Below are 17,198 nucleotides of genomic sequence, written 5' to 3'. Positions count from 1 at the left end.
TGCCATGAATGGAACTTGCGGGACTGGAAGTGAGTCAGTGTGTGAGTGGTAAGTGAATGTGAAGGTACACTACTATGGACTTTATAAACACTGTACACTTAAGCTACACTGAATTTATAAAACACAAGGGTAAATCAGGCACAAGAGAAAATGATCAATTAAGAGACATGGTAAACATGATACGTATGAGACTGCTGCTGGCGTAATATAGCATACTGTTTACAGCAAACTCTTTTATAAGTTGAAAGAGTACACTCTACAATAATGATAAAGAGTATCTGGTGAGTAAATACAGAAACCAGTAACATAGTCATTTATTATCTTTATGAATTACTATGTACTTTACCTAATTATACATGTTATACTGCCAATGCAGTAGGTTTGTTTATGCCACCATCACCACAAACACATGAGAAATGCATTGTGCAATGCAATAGGAATATTTCAGTTCGATTATAATCTTAGTGGGACCACTATCGGATATGTTATCTGTCATTGACCAAAACATTGTTATGCAGCGCTTGACTGTATAGCTCTAGAAGTTATATATATACCACAGAGAGAAAGATTGTGTGTGTAGGCGACAACTTGAGCATGCAAGTGAGCCGGCTATGTTCCTTCCAAGGTCTAGCATCTGGAAATGTCTTTGGGATGGTCCAGTACGTTAACAACTGGGAATGAAGACATAAACATCTTTATGTGTACTTTTTTTAAAAAAAGTGCTCCAAATAAAACTCATCACAACCATTTCAGTGACCAAAGCCATAAAAACACAAGTACTTCCTACCCCAGTCCCAATCACCAAAAGACATTATTCACATTACTGCATGAAAAAGTACTTTATGTCGCTATTATAGGTAATATAAAAATGATCTGTGAGAAATATTGGCTCGAACTATGTGGCTCATGACTGTACATACACCTGGTGCCTAACACAATTCTTGGCCCATTGTAGGTACTCACTAGATACTTGTTGACAGTGAATGACTCCAAAGTGTTATCTTTCCACCATGTTATGCTAACTGTGACTTATGCAGAGATTGATAATATGGTTGTTGTTATATTTTAACATAGTTCCTATTGTTAACCTTTTATATTACGATTTTGTAGATTTGGAGTTAGTTTATGGTCATCCTTTATCCTATGTCGATTTCTGCCATGCTTGTGGCAATTTACTGAAGTTAGTCAACCTGTATGTGTGGTGGAAGGAGGTTGACATCACTAAGTGTGGTCTTTATATTTGTCCCTTTTAATTTCACCCTTTGTTTTGAAAAATCTTAACAAAGATATTTTGTTATGCTTTGTTAATTGTGTTGAGAGTAAGGTTGTTGGTTTTGTTTTCTAGATTTCCTTGACAGCTGCCGTGCCAGTACTCTGTTAGCTGAACTAGATGATGATGAGGACTTGCCTGAGCCAGATGAGGAAGATGATGAAAATGAAGATGACAATCAGGAGGACCAGGAATACGAGGAGGTTATGGTAGAGAGAGAGTCCCCCATTCTCTTACCTAAGATATGATATTTATAATTGAAATGAATAGAGTTTTGAAAAGCAAAGTCTCGGTTAAATTTTGAAGCAAGGAAATATGGTACCAGTATGAAAAATGTGGTTAATTAACAAAAATGCTTTTAATCAGAGCATTTATGATTATATATGAAAAATAACTCAGGGTCACATACTAATGTTTTAACAGGTTTAAACCACCAATCCTAAGGAATATAATTTTTAAGGTTCTGCAATAATTATACATAGAATTTTAGTGCCTACTGTTTTGAAAGCAGTGTCTGTGTTCTCATCAGTCCTTAAGAACTATGATGAGGTACAGGCATAGAAAAAGTCATTTGCCCTAATTAATAAGAGTTAAGTGGAAAAGTGGGGATCTAAACTTAGGCGGTATGATGCAGAATTGTAGTGTTTAACCACTATGATGGTCTTTGAATTGAACTTGTGTCTGAAAATACTCTTTATTGTAAAGTATATTTTTTATTTATAAAATGTTATTAGATTTCAGAAACCTTCATAAGTTGAGCTTTAATGGGATGAAGAACTCAAATACTTTTAGTATATGTTGCTTAGGAAACAGTATATTAGCATATTTCTTGTGAAGGTTTGTATGTGATGCATAATGAATTTAAAACATTCATTTTATAACTTCTGAAGATGGCTAAAATATTAAGTTTTTTAATGACAGTTTTGGTAATATCGATTAATAGTTTTAGGTCAAGGCTGAATAAGGATATATATGGATCAAATAATATGACGTCTCTACACATTTTTAAAATTCAGATTCTGAGGCGTCCATCGCTGCAGCGGCGAGCCGGCTCCCGCTCTGATGTAACGCACCATGCTGTTACCTCTCAGCTGCCACAGGTTCCTGCTGGAGGTGGAAGCCGACCTATTGGGGAGCAGGTAATATCTTCATGTTTCTTCCCTACAATGTATTTTTTTCCTTTTCAGTAAAGTATCAACCGAAATGCCTAAAAAAATACATGGGGGAAGGAGAGAGAATTAAAAAATTAAAATAAACAAAAGGAAACTTCTTCAATTGCTTGGATTCTATGTTCCAGATAGAGTCCAGCTTGCTCTGGTATAATACATACAGGAGTTTCTGACTTAAAGCCCCTCCCTCTTGGCCTTTGATTAATAAACATATACTAAAATGATTAATAGCTATTATCTATACTTATAAGGATATTTTTTTCATTGATTTTCTAAAGTGGAAGGGAGGGAGGGAGGGGGAGAGAGAAAAACATTGAGAAACATCGATGCGAGAGACAAATATGAATTTGTTGCCTCTCGCATGCGCCCAGTGATCTGGGATTGAACTGGCAACCCAGATACCTGCCCTTTGACTAGGAATCGAACTTGCAACCCTTTGGTTTGTGGGCCGACATTCCAGCCACTGAGCTATACTGGCCAGGGCTTTCAGAGGATGGTTTTAAAATTCACACATAGTGTTGCATCCAGGATGAAAAACCAGACATTCTGGCTCAGAACTGTGAAATGTCAGTTTGATTTGTTATGAAAGATAATTTCAATTATATGTTCAAAATATAAGGTGCTATGTGTGTGTAATGAAGTACATACATTATTATTATTTTTTAAAATTTATTGTTGAATGTATTGCAGATGTGCCTCATTTTTCCACTATTGACCCCCTCCTCCCTACTCCCGCCCCTCTCTTGCCTTTCCCCAAACTGTTGTCTGTGTCCATTGATTATGCATATATACATATAAGTTCTTGGGTTTATCTCTTCCCACCCCCCTTTCCTTTGAGGTTTATCTGTCTAACAACCAATTTGTACTTTTTAATCCCTTCACCATTTTCACCCATTCCCCCAACCCTCCTCCCATCTGGCAACCAACGAAATGTTTTCTGTATCTATGAGAATGTTTCTGTTGTGTTTGTTCATTTTGTTTGTAGGTTCAATTGTTGATAGATATGTATTCATTGCCATTTTGTTTGTTCATATATTGTATCTTTTTCTTCAAAAAGACCCTTCAACATTTCATATAATAACGGTTTGGTGGTGATGAACTTCTTTAACTTTTTCTTGTCTGGGAAAGTTTTTATATGGCCATCGATTCTAAATGACAGCTTTGCAGGATAGAGTAATCTTGGTTGTAGGTTCTTGCTTTTCATCACTCTGAATATTTCTTGCCACTCCCTTCTGGCCTGCAGAGTTTCTTTTGAGAAATTAGCTGACAGTCTTATGGGAACTCCCTTGTAGGTAACTAACTGCTTTTCTCTTGCTGCTTTAAAAATCCTCTCTTTGTCTTGAACCTTTTGCATTTTGATGATGATGTGTGTGGGCCTCTTGGGTGGGGTTCATTTAGCTTGGGACTCTGTGCTTCCTGGACTTGTATGTCTGTTTCCTTCACCAAGTTAGGGAAGTTTTCTGCCATTATTATTTCAAATAGGTTTTCAATTTCTTGTTCTCTCTCTTCTTCTGGCACCCCCAAGATGCGAATGTTGGTATGCTTTAAGTTGTCCCAGAGGCTCTTTACACTCTCCTCATTTTTTTGGATTCTTTTTTCCTTTTGCTGTTCTGATTGGGTGTTTTTTGCTTCCTTATATTTCAAATCAATGGTTTGCTTCTTGGCTTTACCTGCTCTACTATTGAATCTGTGTAAATTATTCTTTATTTCAGTTAGTGCCTCCTTCATTTCTGACTGTGCATCCTTCATTTCTGACTGCTCCTTTTTATGCTCTTGAGGCCCTCACTAAGCTCGCTGAGGTTCTCACTAAGTTCATTGAGCATCCTTATAAGCAGTGTTTTGAACTCTGCATTTCTTAGGTTACTTGTGTCCATTTCGCCTAGTTCTTTTCCTGGAGTTTTGTTCTGTTCTTTTGTTTGGAACCTGTTTCTTTGCCTCCTCATTTTGGTTGCCTTCCTGTGTTTGTTTCTGTGTATTACTTAAGAGGTTTAGGGCTAGGAAAACCTGAAGCAGGATCCAAGACAGGCCAGTCCTATGGTAAAGCAACTGGCAACAGCTTGGGTGGGCCTGAAAGTTGGGTGGGATGGGGCAAACCGTGTGAGCCAGGTTGCTGGAGCCCCAGATATTGAGGCTGTCTGCCGCCCTAGGGAAGGGCTCACCTAAAGTACAAAGGCCTCTGATACCACATCTGTCCAGGAGAAAGCTGCCCCTACAGCCCTTGCTCTAAAGGCAAACAGCTCAGTTCTTCCTCATATGTCTCTGGTGCCTTTCTAGCTGCCTGTCCCACACTGGAGCCTGGAGGGTAGGAGTCTGAGTAAGTCCATGTGTGGGCCCTTTAAGAGGAGCTGCCTGGGGCTCCAGAAGCCTCAGCCTCCCTGAGCCTCAGTTCCTGCTGGTTTTTCCAGTAAGAAGTGGTGGGGATGCTCTTCCTGGCACTGGAATCCTTAGCTGGGTGCCTGGTGTGGGACTGGGACCCCTCAGTCCTTAGGGAGGACCTTCCAGCTGAGTTGTCCTTCTAATTTTTTTTCCCCCTCATGTGGGTGTGGGATCAGGCTGTCCATCTCCGCCTCCTACCAGTCTCGATGTGGCTGCTTCTTTAATTTTGTATTTATAGAGCTTCCATTCAGCTTGATTTCAGGTGGTTTTGAATGGTGGTGGTTCTATAGTTTAGTTGTAACTTTATAGTTTAGTTGATGTGATTGTGGGAGGACGCGATACCACATTTACCTATGCCGCCATCTTGACTGGAAGTCCCATAATTATTTAAAATGATGACATCAGACATTTACAGTTCATGGATCTCTTTTTTATTGATACTAAAAGAGAAGGAGAGGGGAAAATGTTTCTTAAAAAACATTTATTTTGGAAATTTTCAAACATACAGGAAGTAGAATAGTATGTTAAAGCCCCAAGAACCCATCATTTGATTTCAACACTTTGTCAAACTTGTTTTATTTGCCCCATAGTAATTTAAAGCAACTCCCACGGATTATATGTAGTTTTGTGTAATTCAATATATAATACAATTTACTTTTTTTAAAAAGCACCTATTTAAAAATAATTATAGGTTCACTGGGAAATGCAAAGATGGTATAGAGAAGTGTTAGGCAACCTTTGCCCAATTTCTTCCATTGGTTACATCTTACACAATTAGAGTGCAATTTGAAAACCAGGAAATTGACATTGGTACAATATATGTAATGTATATGGTTCTTCGTCATTTTATCTCATGTAGATTTGTTTAACCACCACTAATGCATCTTACTTTTGACAAACAAATTGTTAAGAAATGTATATACTACCTGTATATGTTTATGTTGGTTCATTTTGTGCTTAAGAAATATGACTAATTAAGGAGGTGTAAAAGCTATAGAGAATAAATTAAACATACGCCTTATTTTATAGATAGTACATCACTTTCACAATAATGAACTTTTATAATGTGTGTATGTGAAATTTTATTTTAATAGGAAGAAGAAGAGTATGAGACTAAAGGAGGACGCCGGAGGACATGGGACGATGACTATGTACTTAAGCGGCAGTTTTCTGCTTTGGTTCCTGCTTTTGATCCTAGGCCGGGTCGTACTAATGTCCAGCAGACAACTGATCTAGAAATTCCACCTCCTGGTACAGTATATTTAGTTTTTGTGTGTTAATTTTAAAAAATAATAAGATAATTATATACAATTAGAAAAATAATATGAAGACTATAAATAAAAGTTTTCCGGAGAAACCTGTATATCAGCTACAGTCCTTAAAAAATAGATTTTTTAGGCCTGGCCAGTTTGGCTCAGCAGTTAGAGCATCGGCCCAGGGACTAAAGAGTTTCAGCTTCTATTACAGTCAAGGGCACATACCTTGGTAGCGGTTCGTCCCTGGCCCTGGTGGGGTTGTGCGGGAGGCAACCAGTGGATGTGTCCCTCTCATGTCAATGTTTCCTTCCCCCTCCCCCTCCCCCTTCCCCTTTCTTCCTCCCATCCTATCTGAAGATAAATAGAAAAATGCCCTCAGGCCAGGATTTAAAAATATATATATATACTTTTTAAAAAGAAGAGATACTTTTTTTTTTTTTTTTTTTTGGTACGTACCCCTAGCTGCTAGGGCCTAGCGAGAACTGAACCCAGGACTCTCTGGTCTGCAGGCTGAAACTCCAACTGCTGAGCCAAAGTGGCCAGGGCCAGATACATTCTTTTAAAAACACTTGTATTTGTGTAATTTTATTTATTTATATATTAAACTTTTTTTTTTTCCTTTATTTTTAGAGAGAGGGGAAAGGAGAGGGAGAGAGAGATACAAACATCAATGAGAAAGAACATCGATTGGCTGCCTCCTGCATGTCCCCCACTGGGGATGGGGCCCACAACTTGGGCATGTGCCCCGCCCGGAAATCAAACTGGTAACCTCCTGATGCATGGGTCGATGCTCAACCACTGAGCCACACTAGTTGGGCTATTTGTGTAATTTAAAAAGCAAGGCTTCATTTAAAGATGGGTAATTTCTGTTTTATTTCCTACTGGATCAAAATTGCTAGGGATTATTTCTGTTCATCTTTTACTTTGAAAAGCTATATAGAGGTGCAACTCGATTTTGTGTGTGGTAAGTACACTAATGGCCCCCCCAAAAATTATATAGATCCTACCCTGCAGAATCTGTGAATATGTTACCCTAACATGACAAAAGAGATTTTGCAGGTATGATTAAGTAAGCATTTTGAAATGGGGAGATTATCTGGTTGAGATAATAATTATACTGATAATTGTAATCACCAGTGTACTAATAAGGGAGACAGGAGGATCAGAGTTAGAGAAGAGGATTTGATTAGAGGTACAATGTGATGTCATACAGCGAATAAATCACTTAAAAACTCTTATCTAATGATATGAGGAAAATATTCCTGTTCTAATAAATAAGAGGAGAATACTGTCAAATATACTATGAACCTAATTGTGCACATGCGTGCATGTGTGTGTATGTGTCCCTTACAGCCCACTCCTTCAGTATAAACAAAAGGTTGTCAGTTATTGACCAATGTATGTCATGTTTCTCTGGATGTAGAAATATGAATATTTTTTTAAAATACTCATTTGGTTAGCATATGTTAAAATGAAAGATTCATTATCATGCGTAAATCCTACTCTATACTCAGTTTTTAAGTAACCTAGGTATATTCTCATTTTTAAAAAAATTAGTGTTGAGGCTAGTAGAGTCTTAAGTAACTGACCTCATCAGCTAATACATATGGCAGAAGGGTTTATATTTCACATAGCCTTGTCTCCTATTGCAGTGTTCTTTCTGGACCGCTTGTTTTAGTGTAATTGTTTTTTATGTCTTTCATATTTTTAGGAACACCTCATTCGGAACTTTTGGAAGAAGTTGAATGTACTCCATCACCTCGATTAGCCCTCACTTTGAAAGTAACGGGTCTTGGAACAACTCGTGAGGTTGAATTACCCCTCACTAATTTTAGATCAACCATCTTTTACTATGTACAAAAATTACTTCAATTATCCTGTAATGGCAGTGTGAAATCAGATAAACTTAGGCGTATTTGGGAGCCAACATACACGTAAGAGATTTTTATTTAAATTTTTAAGTTGATGTTTTCATAGTATGTGAGCCAAGAAGCATTGTATTTCTATATTTGGATTATAGGAACAGAAAAGATTTAGTTGTTGTTATTTTGGTTTACAGGAACAAATACATTCATTTTTGACTCCTGATGCTTACAACTCAAAGGAACTTTAGAAATAATCAAAATTAGTTCCTCATGTAACAATTATTGAACTCTTTGACTGGGATTGTGTATGAAATACTAAATGTTTTCTATTTGTTATTTGTTTTGGGGTCTGTGAGTTAAGCTTTCCTCTCTTTGTTGTTTCATTCATTCAACAAATAATTATCAGTGACCTTGGACAAATGTATTTAACATTTTAGTACCTCACTTTCCTAATCTGTAAAATGAGAGTGTGAGGAGTCAATGAATTAATATATGTAAAATGTTTCAGTAATCTCCATGACGTAGAAAGTGCTCAGTATTACCTATAGCAATAGTTTACTATTTATGTAAAATATGCTTATATTTTATACCATATTAATTTATACATATTTTATATTATTACATATTTATATTATAGAAATAATAAGTAATTACATAACTTTATTTGACTGTACTTTTATTAGTGTATTTTTCTGATGTTCTTTTAACATTGATAATCTTTTATTTTTTTTAATCCTCACTTGAGGACATTTTTGCATTTATCTTCAGATAGAGCAGGAGGGAGAGAAGAAGGAAGAGAGAGAGAGAGAGAAACATCGATGTGAGAGAGACACATCGACTGGTTGCCACCACACAACCCCAACGAGGGCCAGGGACAAACTGCAACTGAAGTATGTGCCCTTAGTGGGAACCGAACCCTGGTCTCTTTTGTCCGTGGGCTGATGCTCTAACGCTGAGCCAGACCAGCCAGGGCTAACATTGATAATCTTACATAATATCCAATAAAGTAATCTAGGTCCTTTTGAGATAGAACAGAAGATCGTCATGCCAATCCCCCCATTCAAGTTTTTTTTTTCCCTTTATTGATTTCAGAGATAGAGGAAGGGAGAGGAGAGAGAGAGAGAAACATCAATGAGAGAGAACATTCATTGGCCAGCTCCTGCATCATGTCCCCTACTGGGGATTTGGCCCACAGCCTGGGCATGGGCTCTGACTGGGAATTGAATTCGCGACCTCTTTGTGCGTGGGTCGACGCTCAACTACTGAGCTACATCAGCTGGGCTCAAGTTTTTTGTTTTTTTTTATCCTCACCCAAGGACATTTTTTCCATTTTTTGTTCAGATAGAGTGGGAGGGGGAGAGAGAGAGAGCAATATCGACGTGAAAGGGTCATATCGAGTGGTTGCCACCTGCACGACCCAACCAGGGCCTGGGACAAACTGCAACCGTTGGCTCAAGTTTTATTAGAGTTTGAAATTTGATCTCAAAAGCCTTACATGTTACTTCATATCTTTAAAAATTCTGGGTTTTATGTATGTGTTCTTTGCAATAATGCTAAATTAATAAACCATGGCTCTTTTTCAAGAATATGATTTCTGCTACTTTTTACTGTTTAACAAAGTAATATTTTTTTTTCATAAGTTCTTCCTGAGTTTAGTGTTTAATGTAAGAATATGGCTAATGAATGGTACCATATATATATATTTTTTTTTTTAAAACTGAAGTCTTACTGGAAATAACTTGATTTCCAGTAAGACTCACTGCAAATCATTTGAGTACTGCAAATCATTTGAGTTATTTATGAATTAACTTGAATAATATTTTCATGTTTAGAATCATGTACAGAGAAATGAAGGATTCTGACAAGGAGAAGGAAAATGAAAAAATGGTAAGTTATTTTTAGAAAATGTGTCTTATTTTTGGCTATTTAGAAAAAAAAGAAAAAGGAAAACTAACCCTGTTTAATTGAACATTTGAAGGGAAAAAATCACTAACATGGAATTCTTTAAATTGGGTTAAATGCATGATCTTAGTTAACTTATATAATGCATGTGAAATAGCATAGACTTTATAATCAGGAAAGGCCAACATTTGGTTTTTCCTATTGTAGGGTTGTTGGTCTATAGAGCATGTGGAACAGTACCTTGGCACTGATGAATTACCAAAGAATGACTTGATAACCTACCTGCAGAAGAATGCAGACGCCGCTTTCTTGCGCCACTGGAAATTAACTGGCACTAATAAAAGTATTAGAAAAAACAGAAATTGTTCTCAGCTCATAGCTGCATATAAGGTATATATTGGCATCAAAACACTATTTTGATTGGGAATGGCTTTGTGCTTTGTTTTGCGACTTTTAAAGATTCTTAAGGAAGAGAGGTTTATTGGGACATACTGAAAAAAGAGGTTGAGTTAACATTAATATGCCAATGCTAAAATTTCAAATAATGGTTTGTGACTTTGGAATCTAAGTGCATAGTTTTAACTCTGGCTTACTGTGGTATTATTTTATTTGGGAATTCAATGGTTTACAACACATTAATTTTCTACTTGGGTGATACTGTTTTCATTTAAAAAGAAAGCGATTCTTTGAAAAGTTCCAGCCTTTTCAAAGTAATACTAATAGTATGATATATTCCTTTTCTTGAAAATGTGGTTAATGGCTGGTTTTGCTCATTGTTTCCTCAGGATTTTTGTGAGCATGGAACAAAGTCTGGCTTAAACCACGGTGCCATTTCTACTCTTCAAAGCAGTGATATTCTTAATTTGACAAAAGAACAACCTCAGGCTAAAGCAGGCAATGGACAGAATTCTTGTGGAGTAGAAGATGTCCTTCAGCTCCTGCGTATTTTGTATATAGTTGCAAGTGACCCTTATTCAAGAATATCCCAAGAAGGTTTGTAAGAAGCCTTGTTTCATTTCTGTGGCCTTTTAAAAAGCAAGTCAGTTTATATTTTTAATAATTTTATTAATTTTACAGAAGGTGATGAGCAGCCTCAGTTTACTTTCCCACCAGATGAATTCACTAGCAAAAAGATCACAACAAAAATTTTGCAGCAGATTGAGGTAATGATATCAGATAAACTCTTCAATCTGTAACTGTTGGACTTTCAAAGTATTGCCTCTCCTTCCTTTACTACCTCCCACCATCTATCTCTTCCTTTCCTCTGATTCAGTGATTTGGGCCAGATGGTCTGTTGCGTTCATTTCTTTAACTACATTTAAGAATTGTCTGCCTTTTGTTTTTTTAAAAATTGCCCTAAGATACTGTTTTTTTTCTTAATTTGCAGGAACCATTAGCATTGGCAAGTGGAGCTCTGCCAGACTGGTGTGAACAGTTAACCAGCAAGTGTCCTTTCCTAATACCATTTGAAACTAGACAACTTTATTTCACATGCACTGCATTTGGTGCATCAAGGTAGGAAGTATATCCTTTTATATTTTTAGAATATTTGTTAATGTTAGATAAGCCTAAAATGTACAAATATACTTTATATCAAGTCTGATGAAGGGAATATATTATCTTGTGTTTTTTTTTTTTTTTTTTTTAGAGTTGTCAACATTAAATATTATTTTGTTTCTATTTGAATATATGCTTTCTTGGAGTAGTATGGATTGATCTCTTGGAATAGTGTGGGTTGGAGTACAGTCATCCCTCAGTATCCATGGGAGATTAATCCAGGACCCAGGAGGATACTAAAATCCTTGGGCGCTCAAATCCCTTAGTCTCTATCCATTGATTCCACATCCGTGGATACGGAGGGCTAATGATGATGTGTTCTATCAGCTGGCATTGACTGTATGGTTTTGGGGGGGGGGTCATTATCTTTTATTTTTATTTCTTAATTTTAGAGAGGAAGGAATGGAGAAAGAGAAACATCGATTGTTTTTAAAGTTTTTTGTTTTTTAATTGGTATTTTAGAGGAAGAGGGGAAGAGAGAGAAAGAGAAAGAAATAAAGAAACATCAGTCTGTTGCCTCCACATGAACCCTGACCTGGGAATGAACCCATAACTGGGTATGAAACCTGCCACTTTGTGGTGTACCACATGACACTCCAACCAACTAAACTACACTGGCCAGGGTTACTATACAATTCTTAAGTAGCTTACATAAATTATTAGTTGCTGAAATACTCAGGAATACCAAATTAAATGCTTGCAAATAGCTTTGGGACATTAACATAACATCTACCTTCTGGCCATGTAATTAATATACTACATACTTTATTTAATTATTTTTGGTTTTCTTTGTCCATCCACTAGATGAAAGTTTCATGAGGGCAAGATTTTCTGGTTGTTTTGTTCAAAGTAGATATAATAAAAAGTTATAATTAAAGAAAGAAAAAAGTTCACTTCAGCCCTGGCTGGCATGGGTCAGCGGTTAGAGCATCGAGACACGCACCAAAGGGTTGAGGGTTTGATTTGTGGTCAAGGGAATGTTACCTGGGTTGCAGGTTTGATCCTGGCCCCAGTGGTGGTGCATTCGGGAGACAGCCAGTTGATGTGTCTCTCTTATATTGATCATTGATGTTTCTCTCCCTTCCCTGCCCCCGCCCCTCCCACCTCCTATACTCTCTTTTAAAAAAAATCAATGGAAAAGATATCCTCAGCCCAGGCCAGTTTGGCTGAGCGGTTAGAACGTCGGCCTGCAGTCCAGGGAGACCTGGGTTCAGTTCCCACTAAGGGCACGTACCTCGGTTGCAGTTTGTACCTGGCCTCAGTTGGGGTCGTGTGGGGTGGCAGCCAGTTGGTGTGTCTCTCTCACATCGATGTTTTTCTCTCTTCCTCCCTCTCCCCTTCTTGCTCTATCTGAAGTTGAATGCAAGAATGTCCTCTGGTGAGGATAAAAAAAAAGATATCCTCAGGTGAGGATTAACCAAAAACAAAACAAAAAAGTTATAATTTCAAATGGAGTTGTCTGTTTTGCTGATGTTACATTGTTGTATCATTTTATACCATTAAAAAAATATATTTTATTTTTCTTCATTTATTCAACAGAGAGAGGAAGGGAGAAGGAGAGAGAGATGGAAACATTGATGAGAGAGAACATTGATTGGCCGCCTCCTGCATGGCCCCACTGGGGATTTGGCCCACGGCCTGGGCATGTACCCAGACGGGGAATTGAACCGGCAACCTCCTGCTGCATGGGTCAACGTTCAACCACTGAGCCACACTGGCAAGGCATATTTTATACCATTTTCAAAGCATTTGTACACACGGAACTATAGGCCTGGTGTGATAAATGACATTGATTATGATTTCTGTTTTATAGATGAGGAAATACATTCTTAAAGTACTTAGCTGAGTTACCTGAGATTATCGAAAATATTGTCACACACATGAGAGTTTATCTTTCATCTTTTTATTCCTACTTTAAGATTCTTTCTCCCACCCTAGATGGGTTAGCTCTGCATTGCTAAAAAGAAATGTTTTGAAATCACACCAATAAGGTTTTTTTTGTTTTTATTTTTTTATTCCTTACCCGAGGATATTTTTCTACTTATCAGATAGAATGGGAGGTTGGGGGGAGAGAGAGACACATTGATTGGTTGCCTCTTGCACAACCCAACCAGAGCTGGGGACGAACTGCAACTGAGGTACATGCCCTTGATCCCAGAATCGAACCCACAACTCATTGGTCCACGGGCCAACACTCTATCCAATGAGTCAAATCGGCCAGGGCAAGAGATTTTTAAATAAGAGTTTATTTGAGCCAAACAGAGGACACACCTGGAAGCAAGATATCAATAGACTGATAGGAAATGTTTGTATTTTTATGTGTTGGTTTGATAGTGCATTCAACTGTTGCTGTATGCTGCAGCTACAAAGATATTTTTCTATTTTAGAGCAATAGTGTGGTTACAAAACCGACGTGAAGCCACTGTGGAAAGAACAAGGACCACAAGTAGTGTAAGGCGAGATGATCCTGGGGAGTTTCGAGTTGGTCGTCTCAAGCACGAAAGAGTAAAAGTTCCACGGGGTGAATCACTGATGGAGTGGGCTGAGAACGTCATGCAAATACATGCAGATCGGAAGTCAGTTCTTGAGGTACCTCATATAACATTTGTTTGTGTGTAGGAGTAACAGAGAACCAGCCAGTCTGTATATTGCACTGCATAAAAACTGTATTACATTGAAGGTCTCTTCTGGAAGAGCTTCTTTCATAAGATGATGTCAGCTCACCTCAGGGGTTAGGATTTTGTGATTTAATGAACAGCAAAGAAGATCTTCACTCTTGAGATGGGAAGTTGCTCAGTCTAATTGAAGGACACTACCCATTTCTTAAAGCCTGGACCAAATAATAGTACTCACAAAGGATTCTTTTTAATATTCTAAATACTCTAAATGTTACCTTTATATTAAGCTATGCTATTAGATAGATAGCTCCATTTTTGGAGCACACTGTTTTATAATATTGTTTCACTTAAATTGTGATTAGAATTATGTAATTGGTCTGTATTGAGAGATGTTATAACAAATGGCAGTATGAAGTCCAGTATATTTATAATAGAAATGTTATTGTGGGCATTGTAGATTATGTGTCACATATATATTTTTTTCTTTTATGAGGGATAATGGAAGACATCTCTCTCGTCAATAAATTTGAACAGGCTGGTTTATCTTAGATTACTGACTGATCCTTACGAATATGTCTCTAGAAAATATATAAGGCTTATTCTTTCTATCCATATATTCCTCTAACCTAGATAGTTCTCATTTAGTTAGTTTTACTTTGCACTGTATGTTTTTGTAAGCTGCTTCACATAATTTTTGAACAGGTAGTGTATGGATAAAAACCTTTAAAGTGATTGCCTAAAGTCAGAAATAAGTGAATGAGTTTAGGTTTTGATGCTAGATAAATACCTAAAAGTCTGTATACCAATCATTTCCTCAAGCAAATGATTTAACCTTTTTATCTGAAATTTGGTTTCCTTCGGTGTAAAAAGTAGGTGATATTGTAGTCCGTCCATATCCAAGGTTTCACTTTCTGTGGTTTCAGTTACCCTTGGTCAAACTGAATTAAGTGAATTAAGCGGTCCAACAATATTAAGTGAAAATTTTCAGAAATAAACAATTCATAACTTTTAAATTGCCCCTGTTCTGAGCTTGATGCAATATTGTACTGTCTGTTAATATGCCCTTTGTCTGGTTTATCCATGTTGTATATGCTACCCGCCTGTTAGTCACTTAGTGGCTGTCTCCATAATCAGATATCTTGAGAGAGACTACATTCACATAACTTTTATTATACTATATATATATATATTTAAAAAGTTAGTCTTTATTTACTTTTTTCTTTATTGATTTTTCAGAGAGGAAGGGAGAGGGAGAGATAGAAACATCGATGAGAGAGAACATCGATTGGCCGCCTCCTGCATACCTCCAACTGAGGATTGGGCCCACAACCTGGGCATGTGCCCTGACTGGGAATCGAACCAGCGACCTCCTGGAGCATGGGTCGATGCTCAACCACTGAGCCACACCAGCCGGGCTATTATACCATATTGTTATATTATTGTTTAATCTCTTATTGTGCCTAGTTTAACAAATTAAACTTTTCATAGGTAGGTATGTATAGGACAAAATATAGTATATAGTCATCCCTCGTTTACTGTGGTTAATCCATTCCAGACTCTAGCAGTTGCACCTGGCGTTGAAGGATTGCTGGAGTGCTTGAATACATAGACCTACAGTCCATATGTACAGTTATTTTCATTGTAATTGTAATACAGGGGTGTATAATCGACTCAGACAACCAAGTGCGCGCTGTATCACTTTCACTGTCTTGATCAACTTTTTAATGAATACATTTGAAAAAACCGCAATAGAGTGAAGCCGCGGGAGTCGAAGTGCGACGTGGTGAGGGACGACTGTATAAAGGGTTTGGTACAATTCATGGTTTCAGAACATATCCACCATGGATAATGAATTACTGCAGTCTATTTTGTAGTGTTGTTGGGAGAAGTAAATTTATGAATACTCACAATGTTTAAACATGTAATAGTGTACACCAAACACGAATAAAGCTTCCTTGTTGCTTATAATATACTGTTGCTATAAAACATTACTGGATTGGAAAGGACTAATTTTGGCAAGAATGGGATCATTTAAGCTCACTTCTCTCTATAATTTATTTGTTCATATTTTAGGTTGAATTTTTAGGAGAAGAAGGAACGGGCTTGGGACCTACATTAGAGTTTTATGCTCTGGTGGCAGCCGAATTCCAGAGGACTGACTTGGGAGCTTGGCTTTGTGATGATAACTTTCCAGATGATGAGTCTCGTCATGTAAGATTTATTTCATTTTATGATTTGATTTGTGGTTTAGCTCTTATTTTATTAAAAAAAATTTTTTTTTCTTTTAAATTTTTTTCTTTATTGATTTGAAAGAGACAGGGAGGGAGAAGGGGAGGGAGAGAGAAACATCGATGAGAGAGAACATTGATTGGCTGTCTCCTGCATGTCCCTCACTGGGGATTTGGCTCACAACCTGGACATGTATCCTGACTGACAACTGCTGACCTCCTGGTGCATAGGCCGATGCTCAACCACTGAGCCACACTGGCCGGGCTAGCTTTTATTTTGTATTTATTTATTTAAAATATGTTTTTATTGATACTTTTAGAGAGAGATAGAAACATCAATGAGAGAGAACATCGATTGGTAACCTCCTGCATGCCCCCCACTGGGGATAGACCCACAGCCTGGGCACATGCCCTGACCTGGAATCGAACTGGGACCTCTCAGTCCATGGGATGATGCTCAGTCCACTGAGCCACACCAGCCGGGCATAGATTTTAGAAAGTGGTAAAAATAAGTTATGCCTTTAGAATATAAGGCAAGTTTTAAAAATCTTAATTTATTATTCAATGATCTTGATATTAATAAAAAGTTTTATGGAATAATATTTAGTTACAAAAAATAATTGAATAAAATGTATATATAAAAACTTTTAGCCCTGGCCAGTTTGGCTCAGCAGACCAAGTATCGGCTTGCAGACCAAAAGGGTCATAGATTTAATTCCCGGTTTAGGGCACATACCTAGGTTGCAGGTTTGATCCCCAGTCCCTGTCAGGGTCCTGTGGGAGGCAGCCAACCAATGTGTCTATCTTACATTGATATTTTTCTCCCTCTACCCCCCCTCCCTTCTACTCTATGTAAAAATTAATGAAAAAATATTCTCAGGTGAGGATTAAAACAGAAAACAAAATAAACAAAACTATTAGATAGCTAAATTGAAAATATTTAATGTTTATAATTCT

The 17,198-nt window shown here is 37.3% G+C and overlaps 1 protein-coding gene across 8 annotated transcripts in view; it reads left to right on the top strand.

Moving 5' to 3' along the window:
* HECTD1 (HECT domain E3 ubiquitin protein ligase 1) overlaps window positions 1–17,198 on the top strand; it is a 102,257-nt gene that overhangs the window by 79,322 nt on the left and 5,737 nt on the right. For 6 of the 8 annotated variants that reach the window (XM_036239698.1, XM_036239677.1, XM_036239687.1 and 3 more), the window contains 11 exons: window positions 1,346–1,479; window positions 2,287–2,409; window positions 5,910–6,066; window positions 7,783–8,005; window positions 9,769–9,823; window positions 10,046–10,228; window positions 10,624–10,831; window positions 10,916–11,001; window positions 11,226–11,353; window positions 13,783–13,984; window positions 16,087–16,224. In XM_036239698.1, coding sequence (XP_036095591.1) covers window positions 1,346–1,479; window positions 2,287–2,409; window positions 5,910–6,066; window positions 7,783–8,005; window positions 9,769–9,823; window positions 10,046–10,228; window positions 10,624–10,831; window positions 10,916–11,001; window positions 11,226–11,353; window positions 13,783–13,984; window positions 16,087–16,224 — 1,637 coding nt within the window. The remainder of the gene's footprint in view (window positions 1–1,345; window positions 1,480–2,286; window positions 2,410–5,909; window positions 6,067–7,782; window positions 8,006–9,768; window positions 9,824–10,045; window positions 10,229–10,623; window positions 10,832–10,915; window positions 11,002–11,225; window positions 11,354–13,782; window positions 13,985–16,086; window positions 16,225–17,198) is intronic. The other 2 variants (XM_036239652.1, XM_036239670.1) reach the window with 2 other exon arrangements.

Source organism: Molossus molossus, unplaced genomic scaffold, assembly GCF_014108415.1.
Source record: "Molossus molossus isolate mMolMol1 unplaced genomic scaffold, mMolMol1.p scaffold_m16_p_1, whole genome shotgun sequence".
Classification (NCBI taxonomy): Eukaryota; Metazoa; Chordata; class Mammalia; order Chiroptera; family Molossidae; genus Molossus; species Molossus molossus.
This window is presented reverse-complemented; position numbering and strand designations above follow the sequence as displayed.